Here is a 25345-nt window from a genome sequence, read left to right as displayed (position 1 = left end):
TAGGTAAAATATAAATGTTATGGAGAAATAATTTCTAGAATGCTTGCAACCATAAAATTTGGGACATGCTGGTCTAGACATATCTAACATTGTTAACATTATTTTAATAAAACAAGTTTACCAAAAAAACAACCATGACATATGACAAATCTTGTCCATACACAGAAACATACATTTCACTTTATCTTACATGTACCACTTACCTTACAATCTTTCCAAACATGTATTTTTCTTTGGAATCAACCCTTCTCTATTAGAACAGTCACATGATATTAATAACATCACAGATTTACATTAGACCCACAGTAATCAGAGTGGCACTCCAAGTGAGCAACTGACCTAGAATTGAGTGCTGTGAGCTAATGTTAAAATTTATTTCCATAATTAGTACACTATACATGAAGAAAGAAGAGTTGAAACTATTTATATAAACTAAAAGTGAAGTGAAAATAAAAAATATTCTTTATAAAGTGGCAGCATAGAAAACAAAGATTTAAACAGCCACTGGTATGCCATACTGTGCACTTTCAGTACTGAAACCCCATCAGACAAGTCACTGAGAAAATAGTAACAAACCCACAAACACTTTAAGATAGTTGATTTTTCTGTTCGTTTTTTCATAAAAGAAACATTAATTTAAATAGTGTACATAAAAATTATAAGTGATTCTTATGTTTTCCTTACAAACAACAGCTGCTGATTATTCTCTGTTGTACAATTGTAGAACAGTATTTTATTTACATTTAATATATGTTAGCATGATAAATTACAGAACTTTACTGAAGTTACATACTTTTAAGTTAATCACTTCAAGCTTTCATAATTATACTGTTAAACAGCAAGAATTAAAATGATCAACAAAACTTTACAAAACATAATAACAATCAAACTAATTCAATTACTATTCAAACTCCCATTCAAGTATTTCCAAATGAAGAGAACAAGTAATTTTGTTTCTTCTACTTCATGAAGTTGCTAAAGGTACATCACATAAAGAAGAAAACTGTCCCATATTCATATCAAAATTACCAGTCATTAATATACATTAATTGCTTTTCTGGAATGTTTAAAGAATAATTACAGCTTGTGAAGAGTACACACTATAAGTTTTTGGTTACAGAGATAAAGAGTTTTAGAAAAAAAAAAGTTAAAAAAACAGTAGAGTCTTACAAGTTACCAGAATTTAGCAATATCTTGTTTGTTAATTAAAGTTGTTGCCCTTGCAAGTGTTGGCTTTACATCTTGAGAATGGTAGGTTAATTTGTTACCATACACATATGAAAGTTTCCATACAAGTTACTTATTCTTTCATAGGGATAAATGCATTTTGTTAGTACAAAATAACATGTAATGAATCAGATATACTTATCTATAGATCTTATATCAAAAATGAAAAATACTCCATACACCAGCACTAAACATTCTTTCAACTACTTTAACTATTATTTTTTTTTAATATTTAGACATTTCTCCAGAAGAACTAACCTCAAAAAAATATTCATTCACAAGCCATCCAAGTAACAGCATTCCTAAATCTTAAGCATAAAATAATGATGAGAAAACACAAATAGTTATAATTATTTTTCTAAGATATAACACTCAACTATGCCTTCATAATTATTGACAAAACATTCATTGTTTAAGATTCAATAAACAATATTCGGTGCTGTTCTAATCTTGAATCAGCTCTAAATAAAAACATAAGTTTATATCATTTATCCATTAACAGATTATATGAGACAAAGTTGTTAACTAATGTGCAGATATAAGTAAACAAGAAGCTTCTAACACCACCATCTTATTGTTTTGTGCATTTAAGAGCATAACCTTTTCACTACATTAGGATTTAGTTTTCTTTTTATATAAATTGAAACATGAACTTCTAAATACAAGTACTAAATTTCTGAAGTTTAAGAATCACTTTGTAAAACTATTTAAAACTGAATGCATGAACAGATAGAATCAGACACAGGAACATCGAGAGCAGCACGAGCCCCGGGGCAAACATCCTCACCAAGCCCCCTTTCTCTCTCTCTCTCTCTTTTTTAACATTTTCAAGAATTTATTAAAAAGCAGATCCTAAATTAAGACAGCAACAAGCTCATAAACCAGAGAAAATCATAGTAGCAGCCGTTTTTACCTCACAGTATAAGTGTTAATAAAGTGACAACAAATATCTATTAAATCTATAAAGTAACAAATTCATATTAATTATTACTCAAATTATTATTTCAGTCATGCTTAATGTATCAAGCATCTATATGCAAAGAAAAGCCAAAAACTATGGTTTTTATCATTAAATGAAGATATAGCCCAAAGATGCTTTGCAAGCTTTACGGCATAACCAGGTTTCAATCGCCTGGGCCCCTGGGCAGTTGCCCCCTTTGCAAATCTGACCAAATACAATACTAAAATATCTAAACTTCCATGACCCATACTTTTCTATATCATAACTTGCACTAAGCTAGTCTTGAAGGACATATGAATCCCTACCAATAAAAACACACACACACACATTTTAAAATACACTTCACTTACTCAGAAACATGAAAATTTGTGGCATGAAAGGCTGATAAAGTATAATTTCCAGAACATATTTTTTTTTATCTCACAAGCCAAGAAGGTTGATGCATTGTAAATGCACAGAGTAGTTAACTATACAGTTATTGTATATCATTACTTCTATCACACCAGTGCTAACCAGCAATGTTTAGTTTTTTACACATCAATAACAGGTACAGTTTTTATCTTCTTATATATGCTGTTTTTTTAACTACTGAATTACAATGTGTTGAAGTTAAAATAGGGAAATATGCCTTATCTTGCACAACATCATTTTATATGGATGAACTTAATTTTAGAGCTTGTATTATCTAAACATTACCACCTTTCTCAAAAACATGTTGCACTTTTTTCAGTTTTTTAGTGTTAAATTAATCGCTATTGCTCTTATTGTATCAAATTATAAACTTATATATTTTAATGAATTACATCCTTAATACCAGGTGATTATTAAGTGTCTTATCTTGTTGTGTTACATATAAACCTGATGTTGTACACCACACTGTCTAGGGTAAATAAGTATATTGGTTTATTAGATATTACATATACACATGGTTTTGTCTTCCATGGCAGCTACAGGTTGATTGTCTTGACTTGCTTTGTGACTAAATGTTAAACCTGATATTTGTGGTTCATACATACCACTACACCCAAATTGTTGATATCCTGTCATTATGTATGTGTGTGTGTGTGTGTTTATATTATATTATATATATATATACTGAAGATATTTTTTACTACTCTGTTAAGAAAGTCATTACAAATACCTGAAAACAAAAAGCCAGAAAGTTTTAGAAATGTCAACACCTAACATAACTTTCCTTAACTTATTTACAAAACTTCTGCTGTACCTTGTACAAAAGCTCTCTCTCATAACAGTGAAAAATACTTGATATGAAGATCAATGTAATATACCAGTTCAAAGAATACCACAATTTGTTATCAGTAATATTATTGAGTTAAAAGCTACACTAATAACTAAATAACTGTCTTTGTTTTTATCAATAACGAATATATAAGAAACAAAAGCATATTGTTCATTATTACTCATTTTTCAGGTGTTCACAGCAAATCCCTCTAAGCATTGATTTTAATTTTTTAATCCTCCAATCTTTTCATATTAAACTACTTTTAACAGCCTTTAGTTTTTAAAAACTAAATGTTTTGTGGGAGGTTTAATGTTTTTCAATAACAGAAATATGTTTCACACATCTAAAGGCCCTTGGATGGCAAAAGTTTAATCTATAATAGCTAAATGAGATATATATCAAGAAACACTGTTATCGAACATTAGAGTGCATTACTCTATTGCGTATGCTAGTTTCTTCATCATTATAAGCTATTTCAGCAAATCCTATATAACAATTGTAGCCACTTTTATTTTCTGATTCTATTCTTGATGTGATTAGTAGTTTATTATTTAGTACTGAAAAATATAATTAGCACTATGCTAATTTTTGAAGGAAATTATATCTAAGAGCTGGAAGTTATTTTTTAAATAAATTGCTAAAATTGGTGGTAAATTACAGAAATATATGTGTATGTATGCTACTCAAATGTCTTAACAAATTAATACAACCTGCTGTGTTAATCTTGCAAATAAAATATTGTGAGCAATGATTAATCTAAAAAATTATTGCATGTACTACATAGTTTGCAGAGCCCTAAAATCACTGAAATTCTCCAGCTATAGATGTTGTTTATTTCTGTCATGAACAAGGTACTGTAAACTAAAACAAAAACATTGTTCTTACTCCTACAAAATGTCAACTGTACTTATGGTTGCCAGATGCAAACTACAGTCCTGAATACCTGGAATTGATTCAGATACAAGATATATGAAAACATTTAGTGTTCCCAGAAGCGGAGCACCATGGAATATTTTCTAGTTATTATTTTCAATAGGCTTTAAACTAATCTTTGGATTAGTCAAAATATTACAGTAGTTTTGTACTAAAATTATCCTTTTTGCAATTTTGCCAAACCTAGTTATTTTGATGCCACATCTAATTAGTATTAATCTAAGATCAAGTGATAAATGATTAGGGTACACAGTAGCTAAATACACAAAACTGTTTAGTAGACTAGGAAGTATTTTTTCTTCACCACTTTTAACTGAGCCACACTGCATGATTATCCAAAACTTCTTTCTTTTAAAATACCATCACACAATTTCAATTTTAGCAGCATGTATTCCTCTAAAACATTACCGCAAATACCTTCCAAGAAAGCCTTCTAACCCCACACTGTAAATAGCAAGAAGTGACTAAGTGAAATGTTACTATCAGGCTATTTATGTTAGTTTATAGTGTAAATATTTCTCAATAGTCAAGTAGCTAGAAAGAAATGCATCTCTCAGTTATCAAGATAAAACTTTATAGATGAGGATCACTGTTTACGTCACTAGCAAAAACTGATCTCTGAAAGTTCCTCACACCTTAAACTTCACTGATTATATTTAAGATACTTATGCAATGCACCTCAGTTAGTCAACATTCCTTGTATAAATAATTCAGCTGAGAAAAAGACTAAAAATTATTCAATGAATTTAGCAACAATTATCAAGCTCTTATTAATTTTAACAGCCAAAGGTCAAAGAACCAAAAATTAAGCTCCGCTAAAACAAAATATAACATTAAGCTAATAATGATAAAAACAAAAGTCCCATAATATCTTATCATATCAAGCTAACTAAATATGAGCTGTAATTTTATTGTTATTTTGTTTATCATTTAAAATAGATATCTTGCTAATTCTGTCTAAAATCACAAACTAAACAGTCTGACAAAGAAAAATGGCAAATTTTCAAGGACTAGAATTGTTGAAAGAAATTATTCTGGATTGGTTAAAATACTATCTATAACCCTTTATGATGGAGTATGGGTTTCCAGAAATTCTTCATATCAGAAAGAGACATTATCAACTTTAAAACGTGAATGGAAAAAGAAACATTATCTTTGACAGCATTCTAATAACAAGCAAAACTCACCATATGGAATATTGCAATCCATTCAAACACAAACTTCAAGAAATTTGAAAAGCTATTCTGATGCTATTCAGATTCTGACAGCTAAGTCATCATTTTTTATCAGAATTCTTTATCTTTAAAGTTCTTTTCATGTAAATTAGTGAGACCAATTACTAATTCAGAAACCTGTTGAGCTCTACTCTACCATGTAAATTAGTGAGACCAATTACTAATTCAGAAACCTGTTGAGCTCTACTCTACCACGTAAATTAGTGAGACCAATTACTAATTCAGAAACCTGTTGAGCTCTACTCTACCACGTAAATTAGTGAGACCAATTAATAATTCAGAAACCTGTTGAGCTCTACTCTACCGTTACTTGAATAAAAAACTGACCCAAATTAAAATAATTACAAGTTTGGTTGTAGATAAACATTTAATAAATGTAACAAGCTGAAAAAAGCAGGGATCCATCTGTTTGGTTTCATAATCTACAATAAGAATTTGCCAAAAATAAGACCCAAAATATAGCCTCCAATGATGATACCAATATGTATCATGTAGTTCTGTTGTTGAGGTTCTTGAAAGAGTCTTGGCTGGCTTACACTAGGTGGTGTTTTTTTGTCTTGGGATGGACTTGTCCTGAGTGATGAATGGATTTCTCCTCCAAAAGTTGAGCTTGATACTCTTTGTCTTAGGCTTTCCTCCTAGAGAAAATAATTATCATTTCACTATATCAAACAGAACTTAGTACAAACTAATGCTCATGTCCAAGTTCAAAATCAGCCTATTTTTCTATCTAATTCTGTACAAAATTTAAGAACACTAAATATAAACTTAAGTTTAGTTTGAAGAAAATTAAATGTAAGCAACACGTATTCCTGTAACCTCAAATTTGCAACATCAAAACTCTGATTATTTTCAAATAAGAGGTATACCATTTTAGGACATTAACAACCCACAAATAACAAATAATTTGTTTACTTTATCTTGTGTTACCAAACAGTGAAACAAGTAATGTCACTTGTAACTGATTTACAGCAATAATAAATATTATATAAAGTAATAAAATATTTGTATCAGATTATCACAAGTTAAAACTATACTAACATTTTGCCTAGCTTAAGTGTGGATCAATACTTAGTTTGTTAACAAACCCAGATTATACACATATATTTTTATTAAGAAAAAAACAGTTTAATTTAAATCTTTCCAAAAACCAAAGAATTAAAATGAAGATTTTGTCCATATTAGTAAACCTTGGATCTGAACTATACTAGTACAATTATTTCTATGTGAGAGAACTTCTAGAAATCCTGAATATGATGTATACTAGTACCATAACCACTAGGAAATCACAAACACAAATTTTTATAAACTTCTGATTGCGAAACATACTAAAGAGGGATGTCCATTATCTGTGGTTATGATAAAAAGATGAGTTTTGAAACCTTCAGCCCATTCTTCCACCACTGATGATGTTCTGTGTAATGGCTCTAGTTACAGACAATTGCTGTGCAAGGTAATCTCTACTACACAAGACCACATGCTCTTTACATGCCTTTCAATGCTCCTCAACCATGCACAGACAATGATTTTTGAGAACTCGTTTGAGCATTTCAGGCATTCATGGAAGATGTTTATAAATGGTGTAACATTTTGCAGAAAGAGCAGCAGGTTGCATGGGAATTTGTCTTGATGAAGCTATAATTCATTGGCATCCAGTCCATACAAATATTATACCTCCTTATGATATAGTATTATTAGCTAATTAGCTTGATAGTAAGCAGAGTTCCTCTCAGAATTTTCCTTGAGTTTCAAAGTGTGTAACTTGCCATTATAGCTGTACAATACAATACTTGCAAATGTTTTTTAAAAACTTTTGTCACATGCTCTGTAACAATTTTGAAATGCTATATCACTGGCACGATGGTAATACATTACCACGACTTTTGTTGACATATGCTTCATTCAATGTGATGATATATTTCCTTTTGTAATGTGCTAAAAATCCATTGTACTGCTTTCAGTAGTTGGCATTCTATTTCACCACATGCTCTCTCAGAATCTAATGAATTTGGACCATCATGTCATTTCATAGGCCTAATTACATGTGAACTATCTTGTTTACACTTCCAGAGAAGGTTCCTTTACCTGCAATGGACCTATGTATCCTTGGACTAGTTCTGATGACAAGCTGTTTAACTTTCCCCACTGTCTTTGGTGTGTGATTGGTTATGAAGTAGCCCTTTTTTTTTCCTTGCTAGAACCACACTTTCCTTTGCTGATGAGTTTCAACATTACAGATATTTCTTTCTTTGAAATGCTAAAAATTCATGCCTTGCCTTTTGTTACGGTTGCATAGCAGGAGAACATCACATCAAAGAATCCTGTAATTATAGTAACTACTTATCAACAAATACTATCTACAGTGACCAGAAATAAATATGAATACAGTGAATTATTTAGCTACACAAATGTATTAAAGAAATAAAGCTAACATTTAATAGTACACAATAAATATTTAAAAATGAGCCTGTCCCCAGTCTCAATATAAAAGAAAAAAATGTTTACTTAATAATTTTACTGTATAAAGATAAAATATAATATTGCGAGACTATAAACAGTCTCATACACCCTACATGTTTCAATGTCTCACTAAGTAATTATCAGTTTCAACAGTCCAATAACCACGAATCTGTAGACACTGCATTTGGTGACTTGACCAGCATGTCTTTGTATGGAATGGTGTGAATATCCAAATCATTCCCAAGGTGCTAGAGGAATGTGAAGGTTGAATGAATGTGTTATGAAAGCGACTTGTGTACAAGTGACTCGTGTCACCTTTCTAGGCAGAGATCTTTCTTGATTATATTATATACTGTTACCTGGGGCACATGAACAGCTTCTGCCACTGACCTTTGTGTTCATGGACTCTCACTTGTTAAAACACCATACTTTGCTTACTATAGCAGAGGTATCATTTGTTGCAGGTCTCTTTCAAGATGGTTCTGGTGTTTCAAATTGATCCATATTCCTTTGTTTTCCAATGTCATTAAATATGAGGGATATTGGAAACCCTAAATCTCTGATCAGAACAAATTTTTATGAACTGATTGTATGAATATTTTGTGCTTAAAATGGTTAGTATGTACCCTTAAAAAAGTTATCAATTTTTGGTGGTATCACATTAACTACAAAACTCAAACTTTGTCAAAAATTAGTTCCGACACGTGTTGTTCCATCATGACTTTACAATGGTCGCAGCTGTCATGAGCCTTCTTGATTTGGATATTCAAACACACACAACCTTCTGTATCATTTCTATAACCATCAGGAAAGCACACACTTCTATAAACTTCTGGTTATGAAATACAGTAGTACCATAATCATTAGAAAGGCACAAAGTTTCAGAAACTACTGTTTACCAAGTAGAAATGTTTTGCATGTGATGTCACAAACTTCCTCTTCCATTCAATGCTACCATAATGGATGTCAAACATTCTCTTTTAGCAATCAACAGGAATTCATATGAATACATTATTAAAAACTTTACATGCTGTTAATGGCATATATATATCACCTTTGGCAAAAGATACACATCTGAAACTCTGAGGCTATTCACTTTCTTCATATATCTTTCTTCACACACACCATTGAGATGATTTACAGAGTCAGATAACATGACATTAGAAGACAAGTTCACTTTTTGTCATTGACAAATGTAAGCACTTGATGTCCAATATGGCAGAGAAAACTCTAACTTTTTGACAACAGTGCAAGACCTCTATAAAAAATAATGGTATAATAACATTAGGAAAGCATAAATCTTTATAAACTTACTGCTTATGTTGATGAGTGGTATGGATATGGATTTAATGTATCTCGATTTTCAAAAAGTACGTGACAAAGTGCCACATCAAGGCTTGTAAAAAGTTATTATTTCTGTAGGTGTGAGAGATATGTTAGCTCATTGGATTAAAAACTGGTTTCATGGAAGAAAGCAGAGGGTTGTTATATATGGAGTTCATTCAAACTGGATTAATGTTACAAGTGGGGTACCTCAGGGCTCAATGTTAGAACCTTAGATCAATGACATGGATGAAGGATTGGTCAATAGATTATTTAACTTTGCTGATGACATTATTTTGGATGTTGCTGGCTGTGAGGAAGATGCTTCTGCCTTACAAAAGAATTGGGATTATTTGGCAAGTTGGACGAATAAATGGCAGATGGCTTTTAATCATAATAAATGAAAGGTAATGCTTGTGGGATATCACAATTTGAATCATAAGTATATATTTGATGGGAATAATCTTCACAGTGTTATGGAAGAAAAAGATCTTAGTGTTTTGATTGATCATTCTCTTAACCCTTTTACCAAAGGTGGGTGGATTTCACCCAGCCTGTATCCCCAAAGTAACCATAAAGCAGTCATACTGTAATTTTTGAAAATGTATATGTATCTTAACAAAATTTTGCAGATTATCAGTAAATATTACAAGGCATTCATACATAAAATATCAGATATTTTAATTATGTTTTAAGATTTTTTTAATCAATTATTTGCTCGTGCATTTTGTCTTTTCGAATGTTGACTATCCAACATGCAAAGTAATTTTGCTTTTAAGATTAAAAATATTTTTATGCATTTGTCAAATGTCACATGTAAAATCCCAATAACCTCCAGATAATTAACAAACGTTTTTTTTTGGAAATATTTTTTATATTTTATCTGTTATTTTCATTACTGTATCTCTGTATGGGTTTGATCAATTTGACTGACCTCGTAACCACCATAAAAAAATTAAGAAATGTATATATAAATTATGCTTTTTTCATTCTAGAATAAACACAAATTATAACACGAAACCACAATTGTTTAGTCTAAATAGCTTAAATCTCCTAACGTTATACATCTATATATATTTATTATTTTATTGACCTTTCAGCAGTGTCTGACTAACATTACAGAAGTTGCAATGACGCGTCACATGTGCACTCATGTTACAATATCCAATAATATAAAACTGGCCTTTACAAAGTGACCTGTTTTGGCTTTGTTCTAGTGGACCAGTATTTTGTAAAATACAGTCATATTTTGGTTATAATACATTATATATGTATATATATTATTACTATTTACAAATAAGTTCTTAAATTCCAGTTATTTTTCTTAAAACATAGAACAGTAAATAAAGAAGTATAGAAAACAATGATCTCTTCTACTTATGAACTTTGTACTTGTTTGCTGCTTGTTGTAATTTGCTAAGCCTTGTCAAATTTTGCACATGGAGGATGCAAAACAGAATAACAAAAATTAAAAATTACTATATCAATACCACAGAATTTCACTATAATTTATCAGGCTTAGTAACTAAGCTGCATTTGGGTCTAAAAAAAATATGTTTTTCCAGCTCCATAATGTCCTACCAAACTGCTTCGATTCAACTATGAAAAGAAAGGTTCCCCCCCATATAAACACTTCCCAGAAGCTGAGAAAACTACGTGAGGGACATTCCGAGCTCTTGATTGGTTATACACACGTCACTAGGCAAAGCAGGTGTACGTAAGCAAGTATTTTCAAAAACTGAAGAGGTGGGCGGGGCCACCTTGGTTGATTCATTAAATATAATGAATACAATAATATCTCAGAAAATAGAAAAGATAGGAGGTTCTTATCTTATTCTAGCTTGTCAATATTGGTAATTTAAGTTTCTAATTCATAAGAAACTATAGACTTTATATTTGAACACCACAAACATCTAATTTGAACCAAAGTTGCAGTCAAGTTACCAAGTGATAGACAAAATTGATATTTAAATTATTTTTAAATATCTACTTCTAAATTTAAAAATTAACTAATGTATAATATTAAAAGTTGAATTATACTCTACAATTTAATACCTAACTTGTTGACATATATTCATAAAATAGTAGTTCAATAAAATTTTGAATGCAAATCTACAAACATGACATGCCCTTTGACGCCTGACCATAGAAAGACTCATCTCAATATGGTTAAGCCATCTAAGCAGTATGCTGTTGCTAGTGGTAGGGCAAATAGGATTGTAGGTTGTATCTGCAGAAATACAGACTTCAAAAGGTTATAATGACATTGTATAGGTCATTGGTTAGGCCACATTTGGAGTATTATGTTCAGTCTTGGGCTACTTACCTCAGAAAAGCCATTGAATTGTTGGAAAAGATTCAGATAAGGGCTACTAGGATGGAAATGTTATCATATGTGGATATATTAAGATTTCTGAACTTGTTTACTCTTGAAAAAATAATTAGAGGAAATCTGATTGAAATGTTTGAGATTGTTAAGAGATTTTATAATGTTGATGCATCATCTTTTTTCATATTTATTGGTGAGAACGGTAAGACTAGGTTACACAAGTAAATATTTTGGCAGGAAAAAATTCATCTTCGGCTGAGACAGCTTTATTTTTTTAACAGATTGGTTGACCTCTGGAATGGTCATCTTCAGATGCAGTGGATGCAGTTAATTTAAAGACGTTTGAGGAAAAGTTTGATAAATATTTGAATGATAAGGGTAGACTTTGAGGGTTTTTTCTAGGGTTTCATTTGATTTAGTGAATAGGACAGCTATTGTTGTCCATCAAAGTTATGTTATAACCATTAAGAACCAGCCACATGTACTAATATGCAGACTTATATTTAATCCCTTCATTTGTTCACTTTAAGGTATTTCAAGCTGCAAAACACAGATATAATGAAAAATATTCTAAATCAAAACTGCTAAAACAAATTGACTAATACTATTTGTTTTATAGGAAGAACTGCTAAATAACTTAAAATGGAATTTCAATATCAAACATGACTTTTGTTATTGAAAGTCAAAATTAAAGTAACAGAATAATTACATTATTTAATTTAGACACCAGTTTAAAATGTCTCTAAGTAGGTTGATTAAATTAAGAGTAACTTTAAAAGTTAAAACCCAATTTTGAAGTTGTTGTAGGCTTAAAGCATATTTTGTTGCACAATTCCTATGTTATTGAAATTTGAAATATTTTTTTCACAATTTCAAAGTTATTGTAGGTTTGAAACATTTTGATACAATATTTCTAAATTACTGTAGCCTGAAACATTAGTTACACAATTTTTAAGTTCATGTAGATTTGAAACACATTTTATTACAGAATTCCTAAGTTGTTGAAACATGTTTTTGACACAATTTCTAAGCTGTTGTAAATTTGATACATTTGATACACAATTCCAAAGTTTGTATTGATTTGAAACATATTTTTGATACAATTCCTTAGTTGATATGGGTTTAAAAAATATTTTTGAAATGTGCTTACTTTGAGTTTACTGTTTTCTTGCTGCAAGTTAATTATTTCCTCCTTCAGTCTTCTGTAATCTACTTGGTATTTTTGAAGCTCTTCATCTAATTGTATGTTACTAGCCTGGATAAAAAAAAAGTAACAAATTTAGTTTTCATATATATACCCTTGTTCATACTATTAAAACAAACTCAATTACAGTACACTTCCATATGAATAAGTGATTAAGTGCTCTTATAATAGATAACATTCTCTTGAGAAAAACTTTACAGTTTTAACATACTTTAGGTCATTCCTCCAGATTAATAAGAGCTATTTGGTCTACTTGACTGAAGAACTTCATATCAATCTTTCTTTTTTCCACAAAACTAAGCAATAAGAGTACAAGCATCAAAACTAACTTAATAAAATGCACAAAAATGTATGAACATAGTTTTCCATCTATATTTATATCTTTACTCAGAAAAAAAAAAGCTAATCGAAATATCATCTCAAGTAATGTTATTAGGTAACCCATCTTACCTTTGGGGAGGGTTTTGGTGATGGGTCAGGGGTTATTTTACTAACAGGTATGTCTTTATCAGCCTGTCCAGCAGTACTAGTATCTAGATTATTCTGGAAGGATAAGGAACATTACAAGTGCTCTTTAAAGTTGGATAAAAATGGAGACAACCACAGCAACTTATATGTAAAGCAACTATTATAAGTCATACAAAATATCTTCACATTGATGTGTTGTCAAGTGTGCAGTAGCATAACTTTCAAAACAACAATTTGGATTAAGTTAACTAATTCTGTTCTGACTGAACTCCATAAATGTTCAGCAATTTGATTAGTCACTCTATTCAAATGCTTAGAAAAACAGTTTCAAAATACCAGAAATCATGGAAGAATCTGGACATGTAATCAAAGTGAACTTCAATTAAATAATAGATAATTTTAAAACTACTTCAGCCAGACCATGATGTCTAACCTTTTACAAACAAAAAAGACGAAATACTATACTAGTTTAAAATTATGTATAAAATACAAAAACATAGGAACCTCATGCAGAAGTATGTGACTGTCATACACATAAAGAACAGTGTGAGGAGGACACAAGTTCACAGACACATCTTTAGTAAAAATACTTCATTAAAAAATCTGATTTTTTGTGTACAAAAGACTTGTAATGTTTACTAAAAGTCTGCCAAATTTTATGGAGATATATAAACTGTATTACAAGTTATATTATAAAAATTATAATGAGTACAAAAGCTATTACAAGGTTGGTCAATATGAACTTCATTGCAAGAGAGTTAATTGCATCCATCTCAGAGTATGCTGTTTCTGCTTGACTCTTTTTCAGTTATGTTCTCCTCATATTACTCTCTCTGTTTGACTCAAGTTTTGTTTTCCTGACAATATTCCATATATTTGATTCCCTTTAGTTTATATAATGTTTCTATATACTAGTCAGAGTGCTAAGTGATTTCCATGTTAAGATTAAAACTACTTTTCTTTGTCTTCAAAATCTCAAATTTTATTTGTTTAATCTCTAAAACCTTCTAAATAAGTTTCAAATATTATTTTTTCAGTAACACTTCATATTTTATCTGTTATTTTCTCTACCTTAACTTTATACAAGGTTGGTTAATTTGACTGACCTTGTAACCACCATCAAAATAAATCTGTTACCTATTCTTTCTAGAATTTCTTATACTGTAATATGAAACTATACTTCTTTATCCTAAATAGCTTTAAACTTGTAACAGTATACATCTGTTTGTACCTAAATTTTATTATTTTATTGCCCTTTCAACCCTGTCTAACTACTATTCTGGCAGTTATAAGTTGTAAATCACTTGGTGAACATGCAGCTCATGCTATGCTATTGAATTACACTACACACAAGCTGCTCCAAAGCATACCTCATGAAAAACTTTTATTATATCATTTATTTTACTTAATCTAACCTGAACTAACACAAAAAGTTTGCTTATTTTTACATTTTAGTTTCTTTTATAATAATAAATAAAGAATGCACATGAAGAACAAGAAAAAAAGTATTTAGCTGTGTCTTTTATTTTTTGCTGTCAACTTTCAATGACACTTAACCCTACTTTTTTTTTTTATATACTAATGGTAGTACTGCACTAAATGATTTTTTATTTAATTAAAGAAAGTGCCAAAGAACACAGAATAATAATGTGCTAAAAGCAGACAATGTCCCATAATATCACAAATTTTCTGGCTTTCTAACTATGTGACAAAAACCATTATACTTTATCTAAGCTCGTCGATGTGTTTCCCTGTGGGAATCAAGCTTGAACTGAAAGAGAAATTTACAATTATCTTTAATGAAAACAACATAGTATAATATAACATAGCATTTGATAGATGAAAAACTTGGTTTTCTATTGGTTATAAATACTACAGCATTGAACATCAGAGAGAAGTATTGGCAATTTCTGAAAGAGAGGATGTGACAGGTATTCTGGTTATCAATTTCATAGTTCTGTAACCATATAAGATTGAAAGCTATGAAAATTATGCTTTGCCCGAGTTATGATATTATAATAAGTAATTTACATTAAATTTCATACTTCTTGGAGGGATGGTAAATAAATTAGAGAAGACAGGATGCCTAGAGAAATTCTAGGGGAAATTCTAGATTTTTTTAAATATTGCCTTATAAAAGTAAGAACTTAAAACTTATATACTATTAAATTATGGGTTATTAGCTATGTTTTTATCCTATATTTATTAGCATACCATGACAAAAAAATAGTTCAATTAAATTTTGAATCTACTTTACTAAACCATTGTGACATGCAGCAAATGATGCCTGCCATGAGAGGGTTAAAGAGAGTCAAATGTTGAGAGTGAGAACACTGTGAGGAGGACAAAACTAAAAAATCAAATAGAGGGAACACTGAGGAAAGTGCAAATAAAGAGAGTCAAGCATAGCCAAAGAGAGAGCACTATGAAAAAATGCAACTGAAGAAAATCAAACAGAGAGAACACTGTGCACAAAAAACAACTGTAGAGAATGAAATGGAACACAATGCAAGGAGGACATAACTGAAGATGCAAACAGAAGAATAACATTGAAGAAAACCCAATTAAAGAGAATCAAACAGACAGAAAACACTAAGAGGAGGATACAAGTGAATATATATATATATATATATATAAACAAGCTAACAGAAATAAAAACAGAAAAAAAAAGAATAAAGTAAAAATGTTGAAAAATAGATAATAAAAGGTTGCAACATCGCCAGAAATGAGACAAATTAAAAAACAAAGATCACTGGTGAATGTAAAATGTCAAATACATGGCATCAGATCTTTCAACACTGAAGACACAACATAAAAAGTTCATTGAAATGTACAAAAAAAATAAAAAACATGAAAGGGTAAAATAATGATAAATCTATCAAGTTAACAAACTATCAAGTTAACACAAGGATTAAAAAAATGCGATGTTACAGAAGCTAATGGGAATAATGTGAAACAAACAATGCGCAGCAAGTGGGTGTGGTTGGGGAGAAAAAGATATTGTGATGCATTAAAAATCATTTAGGAATAAGATTTTCATGAAATTATATTGCAAAGTTATAAAAACATTTTAAAAACCTAGTTCAGTAGTTGGCTTCTCTTCAATCTATCTGTCACAGATACAAAGTTATTTCCATAAGATGACATGAAGAAAGAAAAAAAAGGGGAAGAACGAAGAACTGTAATAGCCACATTTATGAGGTATTAGCTATGAATGTAACAGATTACATATTTCTTACATAGTTTCTGAATGGCATGTGTTATTTCTCACTGGCCTTACGAGTTTAGTAACATCAAACCTAACTTAAATAACTCATCCCACACAAAATGCATTTCATGAACTTTGTAATGTGTACAAAAAGTATTCATAGAACAACATAATACTTGGAAGACAGATATTGACTTACTGATGTTGTGTTCCCATTGGGGTCATGGAAAACATATCTTAATTTGGAATCCATTACATTTTCCGGGCTGGCTTCCTTCCACTGAAAAGAAATACCATTAATTATTGTATATAATATCATATGTATGTTATATATACATACACACAGTCTGAATAAAGAAATGGAAACATCTGTCCAGAAATGACTTAACATGGCACTGGTGTACCATGAGCCTTCAGGGCATCAATTATTTTACTAAAAACAAAATATGTTAGAAAAAAAAAAGAGGTTTATGAGGTATTAGCTACAAATGTAACAAATTACATATTTCTTACATAGTTTCTGAATGGCATGTGTTATTTCTCATTAGCCTTACAAATTTAATAATATCAAACATAACTTCAATAACTCATCCCACACAAAATGCATTTCATGAACTTTGTAATGTGTACAAAAAGTATTCATAGAACAACATAATACCTGAAAGACAGATACTGACTTACTGATGTTGTGTTTTCATTGGGGTCATGGAAAACACATCTTAATTTGGAATCCATTAGACTTTCCGGGCTGGCTTCCTTCCACTAAAAAGAAAGACCATTAATTATTGTATATAATATCATATGTGTGTTATATATACATACACACAGTCTGAATAAAGAAATGGAAACATATGTCCAGAAATGACTTAACAAGGCATTAGTGTACCATGAGCCTTCACGTCATCAATTATTTTACTAAAAAATAAATATTGGAATGTGTGTAGCCATATTTTTAAGTAGAAATACCATGCTCAAAGATCAAAAAGAAAAAAAAGATTATTACATGATTTCTCAATAAATGATATCAGAAATTCATTCTTTATGAAGAGAAAGCAATGCCAAAGTCTAGTTTTATGGATAACGCTACCATGGTTCGAAGGGACTGTGAACTGGTAATTGGGAAAGCCAGGATACATGACTGAAAACTCAGTAATGCTTGGAAAACCAGTATGCAACAAAGCTTGTAGTATTGATAGGAATAATGTCATCTAGAAAGACTCCCTCATCATAAGTTTAACATGATTGTTTACTACATCCTTGTGGTAAATAGTGATTATCCTACTTTACATATTCTCACACTCACATTCATTCAGATGCCACCTTAGTGTCTGTTCCTTTTGATATGTTAAACAGTGCTGTGTTGGTTATCTTGCACCTGCGAGACAGCTTCCACTGTTATACACACACACACACACATATACACCGAGCAGTTCATACTTGAATAACATGACGTCTGGTTGTGAAGGATATCAGGAGCATTTACCCTTACACACAAACAATAAACACTTGGATAAGAGACTACTATATTACACTTGAGAAGCTAGCCTTAACACAGCTGGTAAACAATGTTTTGACATCAATCTTAATAGGGATGGCTAGCCTTTATACACATACAGTACATATTTAGGATTGAGGCTAATAGATCACACTTGGATAACATGATGTGTGGAAGAGAAGTGCAGTAGCAATGACTACCCTATCAACAAATAAAATACATCTGAGAATGCATTTTAAATGTCCAAGCTTTTTCATTTATTTGAAGAGATTTGGATTCCTATTAAAACTAGCAGGTGTTTCCATATTTTGTTCAACTCCTGTGTTTGTGTGTGTGTAGTCAAAATAAAAATACATTCAAAACAAAATACAGTATGCTTCATAAATAAATTGATGTATTAAACACAAAAACATTTTAAAATTAACTTTCATGTCCCAAGTTCCTAAAAATTTAACTAGTTGCAAAAAAAAAGATGTTTGACCAAAGAATGATCACTGCAATGTTGCATGTAGTTTATGAATAGCAAATAAGGGAAACAAGACTAGAATCTGATCATAATTGGCTACCAATAAAATAATATGTAATGACTGTATTCAATTTTTTACCTTTAAGTTTCTACAAATTTCATCTAAAATTTAGAGGAATTGATCTTTGAGCATGGTATTTCTACTTAAAAACACGGCTACACACATTCCAATATTTTTTTTTACTTTCAGAAAATAACCAAAAATTATTACATTACCAAACTTTATTTGTGAAAATTATTGGCTAAAGCATTTATAGAAATTCACAAAATTTTTCATTAACGTTTACATATCTTTGTTCATCAAATCAATTTCCAACTTTTGAAATTACTTACTTCCATGTTAAAGATGTTGAATGATGTAAATTTAAATATAAATCTAAAAAACAATAACTATGGCTTCATCTAAAACACATGGATACATTATTAGTAAACAAAACACAGGCTCCTTTAAAAAAAAAAAGATGACCAATTAAACTTACCAAAGAGTCAAGATTTACTTCACCCTCAGGAGCGAACATTGTTTGTACCATAAACTTGTGTTTATGCTTTTCATTAGGATCATAATCAAAAGGTTGAAGCATAACTGAAAAAAAAATTTAAAAGTTAAATATTCTTGTATTAATAATTATTAGCTATAGCTCAAACTTTTTACTTGAATAATTATTATATTAAATTATTTAAACCATCTACCAACAGGTTTTGTTATGTTACATACTCTATTTTCTTTTGTTTAACATGAGCAATACTTGTGAATGGGCCATTACAGATTCATAATTCAAACTATGTATACAAATAAAATCAATGCACACTAATTCTGAATGGGGAAAAAAAATATTCAAAATTTTTAGGACTAAAAATTCATCAAATAAATGAGAGATTAACAACAAGTATTTCATTCTAACTTGAATACACATGTAAAGAGTAATATTATGTTTCGGCATATATATAGTAAGAAATTTCACCACACTTACCAGCCACATGCACAGTTTGTTTTGGTTCTATGAGGCCACTATTTGGGCGTACACAATAACGTTTTGGAGCAGTAGTCTTCACCTTGAAACAAACCTTCCATTCTGAAGGATTGAAAAGTTTCAGGTACGAGGTTGTTACATCTGTAAAAGGCCCTGTAATACAATCATGAATATTTCAACAATCAAATTTGTCTAATGTAACAAGTGTTTATATGTTAATTAAACCAAACAAACTATTATTGAATTTGCTCTAATGCAATATAATTTCTACCTACATCATACTGTTGTGTTATTTGAACCAAAGAAAATTATGCTACTTATGCAATGGAGCTTTAGATACATATAATTTATGAATTCAATACCAAATACATGTGATGATAAAAAATACAGGATGTTTTATGTGATAATTAGTAACAGTATCTGACATTACTTTTACATATCTACAGACTACACACAAAAGTTAAATGTTTATTAACCATTTGTTTTTCAGCCAATTAAATTTATCCAATTTCAAGTAGTGTTTACAACTGATTACTTTTGAATTCATTCACTTAGGTTTGTGCAAACAATTCACCAGTGTTGAAACCTCACAGTATACAACTTAATATACATGAGTAATTCAGTATAAAAAGGATGATTTTATCAAAATAAAATTCAGATTAATGCTAAACACAAAATACACAATTTAGGTATGTAATAACCAAGAAATCACCTGTAGGGTAATATAATGTTCATACACTGAAATTACTAAATATAGTTATGTATATATCCATGTATAATTCTGAGATTCAGACTATTTTGTTTAATTAACTCAGTCAATTTAAACAATATACTAAAGTAAATACTTTTAAGAACATAACTGATTGTAGATGACCATGTAATAGGAAATAAAAACGGATTGATTCAGTATATTAATTATTGTGAAATAGTTTCTCATGCATGCATTTCAGGTAAAACTGACATGTTTATACGAACATGATCTCATGGCATCACAATATTTGTAAAAACTGATCTGCTTACATAAACATGATCTCATGGCATCACAAAATTTGTGATCTTCTTATATAAACATAATGTTCTGGGACAACATGGGACTTGTTGGTCCATCTTGGCTGTTCCATCCTCTAAACTAAACTAAAACTATTATTAAATTAAAAAGAAAAAATCTTAAAGCCAGATCTTATCATTCATATACTTATCAAGCTTTCTCTTAAACTCATATAAATTTACTGCCTCCACAACATCCAAAGGTAACCCATTCCAAAGACCAACTACCCTGTTAGAAAAATAAAACTGCCTTAACAGAAGATGACTGCTACCCTGCCAAAATTTATACTTGTGTCCCCTAGTCTTATTATTCCCACTGTTAAGTATGAAAAAAGATGATGCATCAAAACTATCAATTCCTTTTAGAATGTTAAACACTTCAACCAGATCCCACCCCTAATTTCTTTTTTCAAGAGAAAACAATTTGAGAGATTTCAATCTCTCCTCGTATGACAATCCTTTCATCCCGTATCTTTCAGAATATATATTCCATTTTGCAAGTTTTAGCTTTCAACCTCTATATTATGGCTATCTAAATCTTTATATGTATAATCAACTGAATAAAACCCTGCTTGTATCTTTCCAGTTCTTGGAACTGTGGGAAATAATCCTATAACATGTTATTCAAGGAAGTCATTTAAACTTTTATGCCAGATTGTATTCAAAAATAACAAATTATTTAAAATATGAAACCAAATTTTATTGAGTCCATTAGTTATTAATCAAAATGCATTCCATTACTTTACATTTTGCTTCTAAATACTGTATTTACAAGTTACTTCTAATTTTCCTAGTTTATAATTCAAAACTTTGATATCCTTTTCACACAAAATAAAAAGAAATGTGCAATTCTCATAACTGATTATTCAGTTCACATGAGTCAGATCACAAAAATAATGCTTTTGAATTCCATCATAAATAGTTAATTTGAAATATTTAGCGTACAGTAAAGATCTTCAGCTCATTTTAAACTTCACCTAGTCTAAGTGTTAATTAAATCATGAGTTCTCATATTAAAATATTTTAGCACGAGTTTACACCTCATAGGCAAAAAAAAACACACACCCAAGAAATATAGATATATCCTTTCATAATACCAGTAAATCATTTGTTAGCCACATTCAGTACCTTAATAAAATAGAATGTTTTATTTTTCAATACAGTCTAGCACTTAGACTGAGCACCTTCATAGTAATACATTACTGTTAAGCATCTGACTGCTTCCTTCAATGACAGTTACAGCTGGTGTGATATGCTCTCTCATGATGTACACTGATTATGATGTACAACTATGAATATGGACTTTAATAGAAATGGTTAAGAGGAAGGTTACTAGGATGATTCCATGGATGGGAGGTTATCTTATTTGGACAGGTAAGGTCTCTATTTTCTCTTGAGAAAAGGAGGGTAAGAGGTGATATTACTGAAGATTACAAGGTTATCCAGGGGATCAATAGGATAAAAGCTTCTGATTTCTTTGTGCTATGTTCTGAAGACAGTATAACTGGAGGACACAAGTTTCCAAATTTGAGAAATTACAGGTTAGCCTCCAGTAAGGAAGACATACTTTTTCTAATAGGCTAGTTGGTTTATGGTATGAGTTGTCACCAGCACTTTACAAGTGTTTAAAAAGAGAATCAATTTCTTGAAAAATAAAGATGGGTTTAAGTTTTTACTTGTTCTGAAATTTGGTTGGTGTGCAGAAATAGCCTTGAGGTACCAAATGGTCCCTTGTTGTCCATATGATATATTTCTATGGCCTTTTATTTTCAATAAATAATAATATTTTTTATGTATAAGTAAAGATACCTCAGATGTTTACTGGCTTTTAACTTTTATCTGAAAATATTGTAGCAATTACAATAAATATGTTATGAAATGTTTCGTACTTTCATGCCATTAGCAATACACACCATGGGGAAGTGTGTGTTTTCTTTTAGCAAAGCCACATCAGGCTATCTGCTGTGTTCACTGATGGGAATCTGACCCTTGATTTTGGCATTGTAAATCCAAAGACTTACTGCTGTCCCACTGGGGGAAACCATGGGAAAGTAGCATATCATTCCAACAGTACCTGGCACTGGAGAAAGCAGTCAGATACAGAACATTGGTGCATTACTTTTAATGTTCTTCAAAGGTTCTTGCATATCCCCCCACTGATACACATACCACAGACTTGGAACTACTGTTCGAAAGATACAAGCATTAGATGTAAGCATTAAGTTTTTTTTTTAATACTTTCTTTATAACCATTTAACAACTACATTAACTTGATGAAGTTAACTGTCATAAACTTGCTAAAGTAAGTGGAGTTAACCTATATACACCAAAACTATTATTAACTAATAGTGATTAATACTAGTACTAGTATAGCATGTTGAAATTAAACAAAATATATAAAGTTTTGATATTTAAAGCCATGGTCTGAAGGTAAAGACTACCTCATTCATATTGGGAAAGTTGTTTACTAATCTTTCTTGTAACATTTTCAATACTTACACCTTCAGAGACCTAAATTTTTAACTGACTGAATGACCATACCTTTGACAGAGCTGACAGTGAGAAAAAATTGGCTAGTTATGTTGCAACCTTGAAAGACAGGCATCCATTTTCCCAAATTATATTACTGTAAAAATGTAATTGTAATATCATTTGAGAAGCTAGATATAATGGTGGCTCATTATTTTATCAGTGTTTATTTATCAATTGTAATAGTTAATACAAATAATCAAAATTTTTATTACTGTTAAACAAATCTATAAATTTATGCATTTTGTTTTCTGCATCGAACATTTTTTGTCATTAGTAGTACTACTAGTAGTATTAATTAGTAACGTTAGTACTGGTAGCTTTTAGGCCTACCATAGGTTAGACACCGGTAAATAAGCAATTACTGAATCAACTTAATGCTCTACATATTGTATATATAGGATTACTGTCAATACATTATGAGCCTATTAATATTATTATTTATTATTTAACAAATGCAGATTTCTGAATTACTAGTGCTAATACCAGTAGTAGCAGACTACTACTAGTAGTACTACTATTATTATTATTATATAATAGTACTATATATACTATAATAAGACAAAGAGTAGTACTGAGTACTAGTAATTTACTAGTACTATTACTAATTACTTTTACTTACCTTTAAAGTGTAATTCTGAATGTGGGTCAAGTATTAATATTTGATCTATTATTTTTCCTGACATTCTTATTGATAGTATACTGTTTTAATTTTATCAAGTTGTAATTGAGTTTCCTACAAGTATAACCCCAACGGCACAACTCTCAACTTCTTTACGTGGTTCGACAAGTCAGAAGATACAAACGCATGCTCTATTTCAGTTTACCCACGTGACGACAACGTCAAATTTGTTGAAAAGGTTTTCATTATATTTTAATAAGTAGTTAAACTTCCCTTTATAATACAATAAAACACATTACAATAACACATGCCTAACAAGGGGTAGTACTCTTTCGTGTAACTGAAAAACATATTTATTATCGGTTAAACAGATTTTTTAAATTTATACTGTTAAACATTTCAACCAGGCATCATCGGGTACAGCAAGTACACTTTTACTAAAGAAGGGAAAGATAATGTATTTCGAACATATATTTGAATTAATATATGGACATGACATATTCAGGACAAACTGATTTACTTTAAAACGATTGGATAGGTCCTCTGAATAAACAGGTGATTCGACAAAATATGTATTACAGAGTAGTTCTGAATTTTTCAGAACATCTGAGTTCGCGAGAACGAAATAAAGAGACTGGGCCTAACGTAACACACAAATGAAAATTTTTTATTAAATCTCTAACACAAACATAGTGTGTGTACTTGCTTATAACGTTAGTCAGTCGCTTTTACTGGATGATAAGCTATTTTATCTTTAAACTGTATCAATGAAATCGCTTATAGGCTGTCTAAACCTAATGTTACTGCAAAAATAACAACAGACTTAACCAGAGCGGCTAGCGCTACTCACATAATGGTTATTTCAAATCAACCTTCAGAGAGGTAGTAATTTCCAGGCATCATATGACCTACCATTGTCCACATCCTCGCACAACATACAGCTTTACAGACAAACCATCCATGAGCAGGCCAAGTGTTACCTCAAGAGAATGAAAGAACAAAGTGTCCAGAATGAAATCAATTTAACGATTTTCTTGACAACACCTTATGTGAAAATTGCATATACCATAATACTGTTACGTCTCAGGTCGTTTGTTAATTTCCCGTATAATTTCTTTCCGGTGAAACTTTAGCGACACAAGTTCTTTCTTAAATAACACTGGTTTATTCTTTCTGAATACAACTTTGCAATACACTTAATTTCCACTGTCACGCTATAACAAACGCAATAATTCACAACGAACGACTCACGTGCTCGACTCAATCGCCAGTCTCTCTCTGTCTGCAGTACAATTACATTGTTGCCGTCACTTCTTGGCCGTCTTATATACGAGAATACCATACATCTAGTAAACACTCGAGGCTTCAGGAACCTTCGAGAATATGGCGTGTTACTAGCGTCACATGACCCCCGCTATCGTAACACTGCCCCTTCCTTAGTATTATTCGTCCCGAACAATAGCCACTTACATTAAACCAATAAACAATTAACAATAACTTAATTAAATGTACAGAATTTACAAACACAAAATTAGAATTCAACAAAGTCTCTTAATTTTACGGG

At 30.6% G+C, this 25345-nt stretch overlaps 1 protein-coding gene across 3 annotated transcripts; it reads right to left on the bottom strand.

Moving 5' to 3' along the window:
* Window positions 1-4513: 4513 nt before the first annotated feature.
* Window positions 4514-23956, bottom strand: LOC106470599 (vesicle-associated membrane protein-associated protein A-like). 3 transcript variants are annotated; one of them, XM_022399973.1, is made up of 9 exons: window positions 23782-23856; window positions 23172-23256; window positions 19584-19736; window positions 19092-19195; window positions 17273-17353; window positions 16791-16871; window positions 13366-13458; window positions 12862-12966; window positions 5921-6237 (listed from the first exon to the last, which is right to left on the bottom strand). In XM_022399973.1, exons 2-9 carry the CDS (start codon window positions 23233-23235, stop codon window positions 6022-6024), a joined length of 897 nt encoding a protein of 298 aa, XP_022255681.1. In that variant the 5' UTR covers window positions 23236-23256; window positions 23782-23856; the 3' UTR covers window positions 5921-6021. The 3 variants fall into 3 exon arrangements, with proteins under 3 accessions (XP_013786619.1, XP_022255683.1, XP_022255681.1); XM_013931165.2 differs by lacking the exon at window positions 23172-23256 and having other exon boundaries at window positions 4514-6237; window positions 23782-23951; XM_022399975.1 differs by lacking the exons at window positions 17273-17353; window positions 23172-23256 and having other exon boundaries at window positions 4514-6237; window positions 23782-23956.
* Window positions 23957-25345: the final 1389 nt, after the last annotated feature.

Source organism: Limulus polyphemus, unplaced genomic scaffold, assembly GCF_000517525.1.
Source record: "Limulus polyphemus unplaced genomic scaffold, Limulus_polyphemus-2.1.2 Scaffold106, whole genome shotgun sequence".
NCBI classification, from domain to species: domain Eukaryota; kingdom Metazoa; phylum Arthropoda; class Merostomata; order Xiphosura; family Limulidae; genus Limulus; species Limulus polyphemus.
Note: the sequence above shows the minus strand (reverse complement) of the source record. Positions and strands in the feature narration are given on the sequence as shown.